The sequence below is a fragment of the Nannospalax galili genome, unplaced genomic scaffold, assembly GCF_000622305.1.
Source record: "Nannospalax galili isolate Female #2095 unplaced genomic scaffold, S.galili_v1.0 scaffold72, whole genome shotgun sequence".
Lineage (NCBI taxonomy): Eukaryota > Metazoa > Chordata > Mammalia > Rodentia > Spalacidae > Nannospalax > Nannospalax galili.
The window spans coordinates 7869-22944 of NW_008336933.1; the positions used below are offsets into that span (position 1 = coordinate 7869).

General features: G+C 41.1%; 1 protein-coding gene across 1 annotated transcript; it reads left to right on the top strand.

The window, feature by feature from the left end:
• The first annotated feature begins 5651 nt into the window (after nt 1-5651).
• LOC103732939 (prolactin-3B1-like) lies at nt 5652-13556 on the top strand. Its single transcript, XM_008831676.2, has 5 exons — nt 5652-5729; nt 6964-7121; nt 9163-9270; nt 11941-12120; nt 13232-13556. Exons 1-5 carry the CDS (start codon nt 5699-5701, stop codon nt 13418-13420), a joined length of 666 nt encoding a protein of 221 aa, XP_008829898.1. The 5' UTR covers nt 5652-5698; the 3' UTR covers nt 13421-13556.
• The last annotated feature ends 1520 nt before the right edge of the window (nt 13557-15076 follow it).

Consider the following 15076-nt stretch of genomic DNA (forward strand, 5'->3'; position numbering starts at 1 on the left):
TCCACTGAGGGGGTACTTCAATTGCCTCACCCTGTGTCCCTGTTCAGCATGGAAGAAGCCAGAGTGGTCTGTGTCCCTATTCCCTATTGGACATTTGGGTAACCTTTTCAGAGGATTGTGTGATAAGAATAGGAGGTAGAAATTGGCTAGGCAGTTAGGGTAAAAAGACCCCAAAGAAAAGTAGACAGTTTCTTGGCTAAAAGTCAAAATGTCCTTGGGCCTGTTAGCAACATACTCTGTTCCAAAGGCCAAAAATGTCAAAAGTATTTGGGAGCTTGGATCTAATCCCTAAAAAATTTTAGGGTTACCTCTTCCAAGGGGGAATGTTAGAGTAGACAAAATCCCCATAAAAAAAGAAGGAGTGCATGTAGTTATCAGAGTAAAGTGATGGGGAGATATGGGAAGCATTGGAGGGGAGGGAGCAGGCATGGATTTGATCAAAACGCCTTATATGCTTATATAACTATATGAAATTCTCAATAAATTATTTTTTTAAAGTCTTGTGTCTTTTCTTGACCCTCTGACTACAGTGGGCAAAAGTGAAAAGTCTAATTTTGTTCTTCCCTCTGTGCTTGTGGTCATTCTAAAATCTATAAAAGTCTGTAGGACAGAGGCTAGATCATATCTAAGGGGGACAGTGAGTCAGATCAGCTGACCCTATCTTGAGGGGATAAGGGATATGGGTTCCAGGTTGTCCCTGTTTTCTACTGCTGATATACTTTCTGTGGGAGTTAAGATCGTCACACACCTTGGATACTGAAGAGTTTTTCCATTATGTATAGCCTCTTATGCCCTTTTGGATATCAGGTTCAGATCACAATTGTTGCATAGCTGATAAGCACTATAAAATTTGTAAGGAAACTAAGATCACAGTCTGATAGCGAACAGTGGGATATGATATGTGTACTCAGAATGTATTTTATCTCATTGGAGCTTCAAGATAGGATAATGGTTATAGTAGGAGATGTTTTGGCTAATTCAAGTATTAAAGGAATCAAGTTGGGCATAGAAAATAAAAAGGCTGACTAAGGGGGCATTGGAATGAAAATGGCACATGATTTTTTGAAGATCAAAACAGAATTGAGGGTGGACAGCTATGCCTGTATCAAGGTATACTTTGAACATTTCTCCACTAGAATAATATAAGATATGTGAATAGGCTATGTGGATGTCTTAGTTAACTTTTCTATTGCTGTGATAAAGCAACCTGGGTAGGAAAGATTTGTTTGGCTTATTGTTCACAATCCTTCAGCAAGAAAAGCTAAGTTAGGAGCTCAGGCAGGGCAAGAACCTGGAGGCAGGAAATGAATGATGAAATGACCAGGGCTTTCTCCTCTGGTCTGTGCCCAGGCTGATTGCTTAAACATCTCAGGACCACCTGTCCAGGAGTGACACCACCTACAGTGGGCTGAATTCTCCCACAGGACTCAAAAATCGTGATTCTCAGAGACATTCCACAGGCAATGCAATAGAGGTAATTCCCCAATAGAGGTTCCCTTCTTCCAGATATTTCTAGTTGACAACTGAAGTTATCTAGCACAGGGGATATATTTCATACCCAAACTGGGGAGTTTGGCTAGAGGGTGGACTTTTAGGCTACCTTGTAGTTGGAAATGAAGTTTAATGGGATGGATATTCCTCATTTATTCACTAGGTCCCTGCCACACATAGTTTACACTATGAACAGCCTGTTGCCTCCACATACTGAATCTCCCAGGTCCCATAAGGCAGCTTGTGGGCAGTGAGGACAGAATAGAATGGGCCCTGGTCATTTGTGGTCCTTTACTATGCTAACCAGCATCTCAGTGATTCCACATAGTGAGATTGTCAATCCAGTGCGACGTACTAAGGGAAGGAAACAGACTCAGGAAGAAAGCAAGGGATAACTAAGTGGAGCCCTGTCCCATCAGTGCTGAGCTACACAAATTCCTCTCTGGAGGAATCAGCTGACACAGGCCTGAGGCCTGTTCATGCTGTATTAGACTTCGTTCATTTTTTTGTTTTGACCACAGTCTCCTAAAAGTGGACACTGTTACCTTTTCATGATTTAATGCTCACCTCTACAAAGCTAAACATTTCAAAATGTACAGGAAACCATCAAAAATAGTCTTATTTAAGCAAAGCGCCACCAAATTCATATCATCAAATGGTTACATACAATTATAAAATAGAGCAGATCAAAAGAATTTACTCTTCCAGTTTTCACTTATCTTCTGAAACACTAGACTGACATAATCGTGGATACCTTGAAATAAGAAGTAACCAGTCCATATCTTACACAGCAGCTCCTTTCAACTTTTACTCACTTTCTTGAAGATTCCTCCTTCCTTTTCACAGTTTGGACCCTGAATGTCTCCCAAACACCCACATGTTGAAGGTTCGGTTTCTTATTAGTGCCATTATGCACCTTGGTGGAAATTTAAGAAGTAGAGCTCAGTTTACCAACCACAATAAACTGGTTATAAAGCATTTGCCAGATTATGGTCCCCGCCCCTCAAAACAAACCAAGATCACACCTACAGCGTTTCCTAAGAAGTACTCAGATCGTCAAATTCATAGTCAGGGCATCCTATATGAATAAGATCAGCATGTAGAAAGATGAATCAGACTGCAAGTGTTTGTTTTACAAGTGTTCAAGCCTCAGCACCGTTGTCAAGATGCCCGACATGATGGTATGCTCTTACATCCCTAGCTGTGGAGGGACAGAGAGAGCAAGATCCTTGGGTAACCAGTTTACCTCAATGATGAGCTTCAGACTATTGAGACCCCTTTCTCTAAGGAAGCAAACAGACTTCTTGGGAATGACATCTAAGGTGGTACCTGACTTCTGTATCTGAGCACACACCTTTAACACACACATGAATATGATAAAAAGATCTAAGCCCTGGATAAACCCCCAAAATAACCCAGTTTTAATTTTTATCAATTTATCAATATGCATTGCTATGGGGAAAAAAACCCTACCATTAGAGTACCAGGCTGAAGGTACCAAGCAGCTAAATACCTAGCTGGGCCCTGTTGGTCATCAGTTTTCCTCACGGTTGACTTAGAAACTTCTTTGTAGATATGTGGAGCTAAAAATAAGAAAAATGAGTATCCATGTATTCTGTACAAATGAGGAAAATTATTAGAAAAAGAAAATGGATTATTTCTTTTCTTTAGCTCCTGACTAAACTTGGGGAGAGAGAAAAGTATAATTTATTTTCCCAACCATGCCTGTGGCCACCCAATAATTTATAAGTCTGTAGGACAGAGACTAGATCATATCTAAGTGTGACAGGGAGTCAGATTAACTGGCCTTATCCTGAGAGTCAGATTATGTCTGCTCTAGGATGTCCTTCCCCTCTACTGGAGACACAGTGTATGTAAGAGGTTAGATAGTCAGTCCTCTTGGACATGGCATAGTTCATTCCTTTGAAATGTGGAGAACGGAAGGTTCTCATCTCTTTTCTGAGGACAGCTACTGCATAACTGCAGAAACATTAAAAGTTGTGAGTGAAAAAAGATAGCCAGTCTGATAGGCAGAGGGTGACATACACTGTGTACATTCAGATTATGTCCATCCAACCAGAACCTCACCAAGGTGAGGCTGCAGTAGGAGAGGATTTGGCTGATCTGTGCACTAAAACAATTAAAATGAGCAGCTGCAAACGGGAAGAGGATGACAAACGTCATCGCTGGAAGTGAAATGGTCCTAGGTTTATTGTGGGATCAAGCTAGTCCTAAGATGGACCAATATCTCTATGTGAGAATATACTGTGAAGTTCTCTCCCTTGGCGTTTCTATGCTGAAGGAGCATGAGCTTCATACCACAATGGTGGGGTTTGCTTGAGTGTGGACTTAAGGCAATCCTGTATCATTATGGAAATGGGACCATGTGGGGGTGAAAATTGCTCACCAGACTGATTAAGAACCAGTCATAATCCAGAACTGACCCGGAAGGGCAGTGGATATGGCAGGATAGAATGGGCCCTGGTCCTTCTTGGCTCTTTACTGGACCAAGCTCCAATTCAATGGATTCCTTTTAGTCATTTTGGCAGCAACTTTAGAGATGGCAGTAGACGGAAACTGAGGCTTAAGCAGAGGCAGAATAATGGTAGATTATAGAGAACAAAGTCTAGCCATGTCTCCCACCCAAGTTGAGCTATTCAAATTTCTCTTTTGGAGAAAACTCTTGATTCTTTCTTGAGGCCTTTCAGACTACAGGAGACATTGGTAAGATTTTTTGATACGTCCACAGATCATCTGTGTCAGTGACGATGGACCCTTCTTGGAGCTGGACACCATTCATAAACCATTCTCTCCTCTCCATCGCTCACTGATTTGGAAATACATTTGAAGAACACTGAGTTTGCAGCTGAAGACTGTGTAGGAAATACCCAGCAAACAGGGGAGAGCCCGTGTGCCGCCCTAACTTTGTTGAAAGGATACAATGCTGAGGGTCATGTTCCCCCTCAAGTTTTGAAGAGGGAGGCAAAACATACACCCCTCCTCTATACCGACTGTTTGGACTGCCATTGGCTCCCCAGCAGACCCACGTGGTTAGACCCTACTGCTGAAGAAGTATCAAACTTTGGTTCAACACCGTGAAAATGTTGGCATGGGAATGATCTAGAAGCGCCCACAATTTTAAAAGGCTTCCATGTAGCCAAAAGGCATTTTGAAGGATATTTCACTGGAATTGTCAACAATTATATTAGTCAGCTCTGCAGTAAAGGTATCAGCAAGCTTTGAAAGGTGTGTCCACTTGTGAAACCGCAGCATAAAAGTTATGGCAGCAAGCCGGGAGTGGTGGCACAAACCGCTAATCCCAGCACTCTGGAAGCAGGGACAAGCAGCTCTCCATGAAATTGAGGCCAGTCTGGTCTATATAGTGAATTTCAAGCCAGCTGTGGATACAAAGACAGTGTCTCCAAAAAGTTAAGGCTGCAACCAACAACACTCTGATTTGACTGAAGGGCTACTGTGGAGGAGGAAGAGGAAATCAATGTGTTGTAAGAGAAAAATCACGCACCTGAGCAGGTCTTCGGCTGTACTAAGGGTGCTATAATCTGATATTGGCTAAATGGATGTGATGAGCCTGTACAGCCCTCTGAACATTTATCCTCCGCCCTAAGGATTACTGGGACAGTCACCTGCTTTCTGCCCAAAGCCACTTTTCAGTGCTTCGTGGTTGCTTGTACAGGTTCCTGTTCGCATGAACTGTTGATGATCAAGCACTGTTGCTGTGATATGGTGGCCCAAGTCTCAGAAAAGAATCTCGTGTTTTTATCATCACCTGACACACTCAGGGAACATCGCTGAAGACATGACAGAAAGGACACAAGGCCCTGAACTAGGGGATAAGATTTAGGGAATGCGTCTATTTCTCCTTCTTGACATGACAATGAGTCATCATGGAACAGAGGTGGCTCTGGGGATCTGCAAAATAACTTGAACCCTACGGACAGTATGGCAATCAGCCAACAATACATATAGGACTGTGTAAAAGTAAAGGGCATGTTAAAACTCCCTGAGGGTCAGAGTCATTGCACCCTCAGCTGGGCTGTAGACATTGCTTCCTTCTGCCCCAAATAACTGCTTGGCTGTAGGGAGAGTCTGTTAGTGTATATAGCAGGTGGAAAGCTGACTGAAGGCAGGACTCAGGAGCAGTGTTTTTCCTGAGTTGGTGACTACGCTGTGGAGGAACTTCTTGGATATGAAGCTGTCATTAACTCTAGCACACTGCTGTAAGTAGACCTTCATCAATGTTCCTCTAATTAAGCTTTCTCAATACATTAGTTAACAAAGTTGAATTGTTTTCTTTTTTCTTTTTTGATCTTTTTTGAGACAGAGTCTCCCTGTAGCCACAGCTAGCCTATATTCACTACAGAGACCAGGCTGGCCCCCCACTCACAGAGATCCGCCTGCCCCTGCCTTCCGAGTGCTGGGATTAAAAGCCTGCGCCACCACACACGGCAATAAATTTGGGTTTTAATACAGTACTTCCTCAGTATCACTGGTGCAGCGTCTACAGGAAACTGAAGTTTTTTCAGTGACTCACCTTGTGCCATAAGGCAACAGAAAATTGAGAAATATTTTCTGGAATATTATTACTCCAAAACTGGGAGACCGGTATTCTAAAAAGGAATCCTCGTGGTCTGGAAACACCTGATGGAGTCCCAGGATGTTTTGCTTTGCATTTATTGGCATGAGAACAAAAGAGGACATTGTTACTGATATCCGGGTGGCACATGCTGCTGAACATCTTCCATTGCAGAGATTACCTATGAGAATAAGGATTAATCCAACTCATAATGACCTAGGACCTGAAAGTGAGGAACAAGACTTTATTGTGAGCACAAGTGTCAATGGTCTAATTGTCTCAAGAGAAGGATGAAGGTAGAATCTTGGGGTGCTGGCTCTTGCTATGTGCCTGCTCACTCAGATGAAACTCAGCAAACACTAATTCTGAAACCTACTGTAGACTATGATGACAGGTGCTTTTGTTTCCCAGTTTGTTATAAGTCAAACGACCTAGAGACAGGGAAAGCAGTCTTGTCCTGACAAATGTTGTCAGTCTTGTTGGTGATATCAGTAAGAGGAATCAATTAGTAGCAGCCAAAATTTTACTTCCTCAAATGTAAAATCAGCATAAATTCTCAGTACATTAAAATAAGGGAAGAGAATGACTTAACACTCTGAGTCGGGATTAGTTGGACCTCTGCATGTCCTCAACACAATGTTGAGAAGCACTTTTGGAGTAAGACAAAGATGAGGAAAGTCATCCAAGTCTCCAACTGTGTATTGGGACATGTAATGATTTGCCTACATTTTATAGTGGAGAAAATGATTCCCCACTCCATCTGTGTTGAACCAAATCATGCATTAGAAGGCCCTTGGGTTGAACAAGGCTTCCCTGCATAGGTTTCCTTTCAGAACATCATTGAAGCAGATCATCTCAATGTGTTTCTTTCCTTATAGCAGGGACATGTCTGCTGCTGCTGGTGTCAAACCTGCTCCTGTGGGAGAATGTGGCCTCCATGCCACAGACCCAGTTGCCCGCTAAGGACCTGTATGGACGTGTGATCTTCCTGTCTCATTGCAACCATAACCTAGCCACACAAGTATACTTTGAGTTTGTAAGTATCTCACTTGCTTCTGGTTTCTTCTCTAAATATGCTATAGAAAACTTGAGGGACATCTGGGAACAAATTCTTGACCAGATAGGATTTAACATATATAACAGAATGCATGAAATCCGGGGGGGGGGGGGTGTTAAAAAAGGGCGTGGTTCAGGGAGGTCTAAATTTGATAAGATCTATTATATAAAATTCATAAAAACTCAATAAAAATACTTTTTAAAGAAATATCTTGTATTAAACCAGAGATCTTTGTGAACTGAATGTTAACGAATAGATCACCCTTTGTAAAAGGAAAGATCAGATACTGAAAGTTGGAACAGAAAATATGTGATTTCATGAAATCTTGATGATTAGTAAATAATGCAGTGCTTTTCCATTTTTGTATAATAAGCTTTTTACAAAAGAAATGGATTTTCAGTGCATATTTTTGATGTAACAACATAAGGATAGCCAGGGAGACACTGTGATTTGCTGGCTTGTGTGGCTGGAGCCTGTCTCCATGTTCATCCTGCATGTAGCGCTCTGCAGATATCCAGTGGAGAAGTGTATTGTAGTGAATTTGTGCACAGAATGAAACTAAGCAATGATAAAAGTGTAAAGGGACAAGACAAACAAAACAATAGCAACTCAGGAAATTGCAGGTGCTACAAAATATCTGTTTAAGGTTTCCAGGAACATTCAAGTTTTCTGTATTGAAATAGCAGGAACTGTGGCTGTTTTCCATAGGAATCAGTAAATGTTGTCTGTTCAAGAAACAACTGTGAGATTTGGGTTTGCTTTTGATTCCATAGACCATGCAGCATTCCATAGACCAACAGAATTGGAGTAGTCTGGACCCTGATTAGTTGGATATGCTGAATGAAATGACATGATTATCATTCTTGGAAAGTACTTTTTATTATGTAATAAGTGTTCTAATTTTCTAATATTTAAAAAAAGATTTTGCCAGGTGTGGTGGCACATGCCTTTACTCCCAGCACTCAGGAGGCAGAGGCAAGCAGATCTCTGTGAGTTCAAAGCCAGCCTAGTCTAAACAGTGAGTTCAGGCCAGCTGGGGTTACAGGGAGGCCCTGTCTCAAAATAACCAAAAAATTTAAAAGTGAATTAAAAAAAGATTTCCAGTGATGAGTTTCTAATTACAATTACAGGGTTAGCTGATGGGGGAAATGTCTTTTCCCTTCCTAACTGATAATATGGAACCTGTTCAAGGCTAGTCAAAAGGAGAAAATTATTAAGACTTCAGAAGGAAATTAGCAAGCTAGAGTGTATTGCTCCAGATCTGTGTGTTTCTCTCCACTGCCCTTTCCATAACTCATGTGGTTTGAATTCCTCTTTTGACAGCATTCCAAAGAATTTTAAACCTACCCAAATCTGTTCATTCTTATTCTTAAAAATATATCTTTTACCTAAAGACTTTAAATGTGTTCAGTATTCAATTGATTAACATATAAACATTAAATAATAGTTCTAAATTCTTCATTGATTAGTTGGTAATTATTTCCTTAACGTATGACATGATTGTTACAATTAATTTTGACACCATCATTATTAGTGCATTCTCACTTTATTAGGATGTTGGTATTTGCATCCATAAAGACTCAGTGAAAATTGAAAGAAAAAATGTGATTCTACAATTTCTCATTGACACATCACTTTGAACTAAACAACTGGAAACAGGAGACTCATAAATATGGATACACTTGTATAGCAGCATGCTCAGATCTATAGAAAGATTCTTTAAAACTTCAATGTTTCAGAGTTTGGATGTTTTTGGTGTTCTATTTCTATACAATGTCTTGGTAGACAAAATACAAGAGAGAAGCAAAGAAGGGAAGAGGTTGGAGAGCTAGAACATTAGACCATGGAGCCAGTGGGAAGTCAAAGGAGGCAGAGGGGGTGCTCCTAGTAATTCAGTTTCAATCGGCATGGAGTCCTTACTGTAAAAATTGAACAACTGCCACATTCATTAATGTCGTGGTCATACACGTATTCATTCCATCCTGAAACTCCTCAAACAGAATCATTTCCCTCCTCCCAGGTAGAAAAAATTGCCAGGAGAAGTGGGAACATGGGCATGATGTTTGTCATGTGCCACACAGCTTCCATCCCAACTCCAGAGAACCGTGAACAAGTGCAGAGGACAAAAGTAAGTTTCCAGCTGGTTTTCATAAAGACAACCGGAGGACTTCACTGGGCAGTTGTGCCAGAGCTTATTATATGTGCTGATGCAGGTGTGGGGTCACAGGGGCAAGAAATCAGAAGAAGAATGAGTCTTCAGAGAAGAAGCATACTATGCAGTTGATGAATTGTAAAGAAAGTCAAATGCTATGTCACAATATAGAAGACTCATAAACTGTCCGTGTAAAACACCACCGTCAGCAGCACCTTGCCTGTGGGATTGTCACTTTATTGTGAATCTTTGCATTGAAGTGTACGTTCATGGTCCAATGTGCATTCATATATATGTGTGTAGGAAATGCACACACAGTGGTATTTACAGCATACTGCTGAAGGCTCCTCTGCTGGCAGTGAGTTCCTCTACTGAACCGCATGTCCTTCCTTTTGAGATTCTTCATCTTCCACTGCTTCTGCTCTTTCATTCCTCCATGCGGGCCTCCTAACTGTTCTGCCTCTCTCACATCTTTTTAAATATAATATTTTGTTTTATGCTTAAATGTGTTTTTCTGGTGTGCATGTAAGTGCACCCATGTCATGTAATGTCGAAGGAGGCCAGCAAAGATCGTTGCATCTCCTGGAACTGGAGTTTTGAAAGGATGTTAGATACCATATATTGCTTGGACCCCCCACATGTCCTTCCTTTTGAGATTCTTCATCTTCCGCTGCTTCTGCTCTTTCATTCCTCCATGCAGGCCTCCTAACTGTTCTGCCTCTCTCACATCTTTTTAAATATAACTATTTTGTTTTATGCTTAAATGTGTTTTTCTGGTGTGCATGTAAGTGCACCCATGTCATGTAATGTCGAAGGAGGCCAGCAAAGATCGTTGCATCTCCTGGAACTGGAGTTTTGAAAGGATGTTAGATACCATATATTGCTTGGACCCAAACCTAGGTCTATTCCAGCTCTAAAGCACCAAGCCATCTTTCCACCCCACTTGTCTTATATTGTAACAGAAAATTGACTCAACAAGTGCGTGCTCTGTTCTGAACTATATGCTCAGCACTGCTGTGTTTAATTGCTATGTCTCTCCCCTCTGTCATAAACAATCTTAGTGTTATATAAACTCAAGTTCATATGTACACATCTCACATATTCTGTTCTTCTTTCCTGGTCCTAGTTCTAGACCCAATAACCCTTAAAAGAGCAACTCATATCAACAAACCTGTGATTATAATAAGGGAAAATGAGGAAGAGGTGATAGTCGATAATTTTGCTGAGAGCTACACCCTGGACACTTGAGAAAGGACTCAGTTCTCTTGGCACCGATGAATTTAATCCTCAGATAAATTCCATTACACCTGGTGTTACTGTGACGATAAAGACCTGTGGCTCTGAAAGCCTCCTTAGAATGGGCACCACTTGCATGGAAACTGAGAATGTCAATCCATTCAAAGAGCTAACCCTAAATCGTTATGGTGCAATGCTCTCTCTACGCTTTTTGCGATCACTGTTTAAACTGCTCCTGTCCCTCTTATCCTGTAGATATTTCCCTTACAATGTCAAGAGAATACTCTCTAATCTTAATTTTTATCACCACTAGAGTAGCTGACAGACATTATAGACAGCATTTTAAGTCAGAGATGATCTGAGGGGTTGAAATTACTGTGTGTTTTCCACAGATGTGGTTATTTAAAGTCACAGTGTTTTTGACCTTCACCTGTACAAGCCAGCAGATCAGTTACTCTCCTGAGGCAAGCAGTAGGCGTCCATGTCAACCAAGAGAAGTTCAGTTTTGAATCGACAATGTCAATAGAATACTCTCTAGTCTTAATTTTTATCACCACTAGAGTAGCTAACAGACATCATAGATAGCATTTTAAGTCAGAGATGATCTGAGGGATTGAAATTACTATGTGTTTTCCACAGATGTGGTTATTTAAAGTCACAGTGTTTTTGACCTTCGCCTGTACAAGCCAGCAGATCAGTTACTCTTCTGAGGCAAGCAGTAGGCGTCCATGTCAACCAAGAGAAGTTCAGTTTTGAATGCTTTTTTTCCTGCACTGGACCTTTGTTTTGTGTATATGACTGAGTGTGTATGTGTGTATATGACTGTATAAGTGTGTGTATGACTGAGTGTGTATGTGTGTATATGACTGTATAAGTGTGTATATGACTGAGTGTGTATAGTGTGTATATGACTGTATAAGTGTGTATATGACTGAGTGTGTATGTGTGTATATGACTGTATAAGTGTGTATATGACTGAGCAATTTGATTCACTTGCTTGAAGCCATTTTTGCAAATTGCTGCTGATAATGTTGTCATCTGTTTCATCTGAGTCCAGTCCCACGGACACCTCCTGAGTCCCAGTCAAGCCTTGGGTAGCCCTGGACAAAGAGGGCAAACAAATAGAAAAGATCATCCAGGAGTTCTAATAGCAGACTTTAAAGGAAAAGCAATAGGATCAGTATGAGAACTCAAAAGGAAAAGAAAATTATTAAGATGAAATTAAATTATTTTACCCCACTGTAGATCCCAGGCCTATATTTTCCATTTCTGCAGTGTGTGTCAAGCACTAAAAGGCTTTTGCAGACATGTATTAAGAGCACGTGGATATTGCCATTTAGTTATTTCGTGCAGATACTGCATGCATGTAACCCTAGTGTAATTAACTCTTGTTCACCCCTGATCGCTTAGACCGAAGATCTTCTGAAAATGATCATCAGAATTTCACTTGCCTGGGAAGAACCCCTGAAAGTCCTGGGGCAGGAGCTGGCTGCTCTTCCAGGAGCTTCTGATGGGATGCTGTCAAACATCAAGACCTTGGAGGAAAGAAATGAAGCCATTGTAGAGGGAACGGAGACCATTCTCAGCAGGGTGAGCACGCACTTCACATTGCTTTACTTATTTCACTCATGAAAAAGATGACGTCATTAATGGAAAATGAATTTTGAAATCCTCCACTTGGCGTAGTGAAGTTTCAGGATAATATTTTTCACAGCTTTGGGAATAAGGGCTTGATTGCAGATCAACCTTCTCTAAGGTCTTGACAGAAAACATTAGATACCAGTGATCTCGATAGAAAACAGCTGTTCTTCCCAGTGCCTGGGTCAATAGCTTTGCTCTGTGGGTGAAACACTCCTGGTTCGTTCAGCAGATGTTCCTATGAACGTCTTTCCTGGACAGTCTGCCTCTCAAACATTACAATAAAGTTCTCATGATGATTAATGTTTTGAAAGAATGTGTGTTATGGAGAGTAGACATAGTTCAAAAGTAGAAAATCATCAGGATACTCTACCAGAATCCATAACATGATGGGAACTTCAGAAGTACTGAGGGCATGAAAGAAATGACATTGGCCTTGACAATAGCCTTCTTCAAATGCATGGCTACCCTCAAGGAGCCACTTCCTTGTTCTCCATCTGTCTTCTTCTGTTAAAAAAACACCTCATCTGGGATGAATTACACATCAGAAAATGTACAAAGGCATCTCTTTCTGAGATGTATATGCCTAATTCCTTTACAGAATCTTGGCCAAGATACATGAAAAAAAAAACATTATTTTGATCTCAGCGTTCTATTCCTAAATCTTTACCAAAATCTCATTGAAGATTTAGAAGGAGCAGGGGCTTGGGTAGAGGAAAGGGCTCTGTCTGCAATGGCCTTCCTTGTCAGCACGACAACCTGAGCTTGGCCCCCAGGATCCAGGAGAACAATGGTGATGTGGTGGCTTGTGCTTCTGATCCTGGGAGTACGGAGGGACAGCTAGACAGATCCCTTGGATCTTACCATTAAAAAAACTCATTTCAAAAAATAAGGGACATTTTACCTGGGGAACTTTATCTAAGGTTGAATTCTGACCTCCAAATGCATGTACGTTCACAGTCACACTCATGCACATATGTTGAATGTGTATGCATGCACACATATACCTGAGAAATATAGTATAGTAATAATAATATAAATCATAACTGTGCTTTGATGTTAGCTTCAGCCTGGAGCTGTGGAAAAGGAGTATGTCGCCTGGTCGGGAAAGAATGACCTGCAGTCTGCTGATGCAAGGACTCGAGTTGCTGCTCTAAGGAACGTGCTCCGCTGCCTGCGCAGGGACACACATAAGATTGACAATTTCTTCAAGGTCCTCAAGTGCCGAGTCGTCCGTAACAATAACTCCTAATCGCATCTCCAATGCCATCAACTCCTAAGATGTCCTGATGGTTCAGCCCTTCAGAGCTTCTTTGAATCGTTACCCTTTGGGTCATGCACGAGTGTAATGTAGTTCTTCTTAAGAAATAAAAACTGATTATATTCAACTGATCGTTTCAAACTGAATTTTCAAATTCATTTTCAGATTAATGTAAAATTGATCCATGTTATATTCACCTTCTATAAAAATTATCTCAAAGATGTGAAGTTTGGCTTGACTATCAGTCCCTAGAATACTTAATTTTGAGACAGTGTAAGCTAAACTGGGAGAACTTATTTTTTAAAAAGCATGGGATTAAGATCACTCAGCACATCCTTCCTACGAGAGGAGGGTATCTGGGGAAAGGTTGTTAAAGCAAACTCTACTCTGGGGGTCAATTATCATAGTCTAGTGCCAGACAATATAAGCACTGTATTAGCACATTATCCCAATATCATGAAATGGTAAGCGTTCCAAAACATGTCAGAATACCAGTGAGAGTCTCTGTATCTCTCACATTTGTCTTCACACATGGTCCTCTTTAACTTCATCTTAGACAGATTCCATAGACTCTAGTCACTCTGGGTCTGATTATACTTCAGTCCTTATTCAGGAATTTTAAATATTTCCCCTCTTCCTGTTACTAAGGTCTCACAGCTGAGAAGTAGATTTCGTCCCTTCTTACAATATTTCTTCCTTTTCCTTCTTCTACGTATCTAAACCTGATACTTTCTCTGAATTCACTAGATTAGGTCAAATGACAAAATGTCACTGTCTTGTAGCAAGTTCCTTTCAGATAAGCCATTCCATCTGGGGGAGAATTTACTGAAAACACAAGAATGTTCTAAGAAGATATAAAATATCCCGTCCTGCAGGGAAGCTTAATATTCTTCATAAGAACACAACTCCATGACTTCAGGACATCCTTGAAACTGACCAGATTGACTCTGCCTCTCCTCCCGCAGGTCTATAAACTAAATACTGCTGAGAGTCATGTGCAGACCAGCAGTGCTCATGGAAGAGTCTAAGACCAACTGAGCTACTTGGAAAGGATGCTCTCCAGCCTTTGGTTTCTAGCCAGTTGTGTGATGTCTTTGATGTTTCCTGCTTTTGTGGGCTGTCACCAAAGCTGTGGTTGTCACTACATTCCGCAGGTGTCTCTGAGTCAGTTTGACACTTACAAGTAACGGTGAACCCATATTCCTAGTGGTAACCCCAATAGAACTCATTGGCCACCAGGTTTGATTTTGCTGATATCGTTAAATTTCTGTTATTGGTTACCTATCTGGGTTCAGTAGATGTTTATCCAAGGCTACCCAGGAAGAAAGCCACACAGCAGTGATACAAGAAAGGTCACAACTAAAGTATATTCCTGACCAGGATTCTAGTCCAGTTGTATCTAAGTGTCAGATGCCCTGTCGTGGGGCACAGTAGTGCTGTTTCCACAGACCAAGTGGGGGGCACCTCAGGGGACCGTGTATCTGTCAGGAGAAATTCGTGCTAAACTCACTCTTCACGCCACAGCTCTGTGTGTCCTTTATGTCTCTGCTGGTGGTTATCTCCACTGAATGTTCTCTAAGAAAAACAGCTCAAGGAATACTTTCCACCAACTGACACAATATTTTGCATCTGGCCTACTCCATCAGG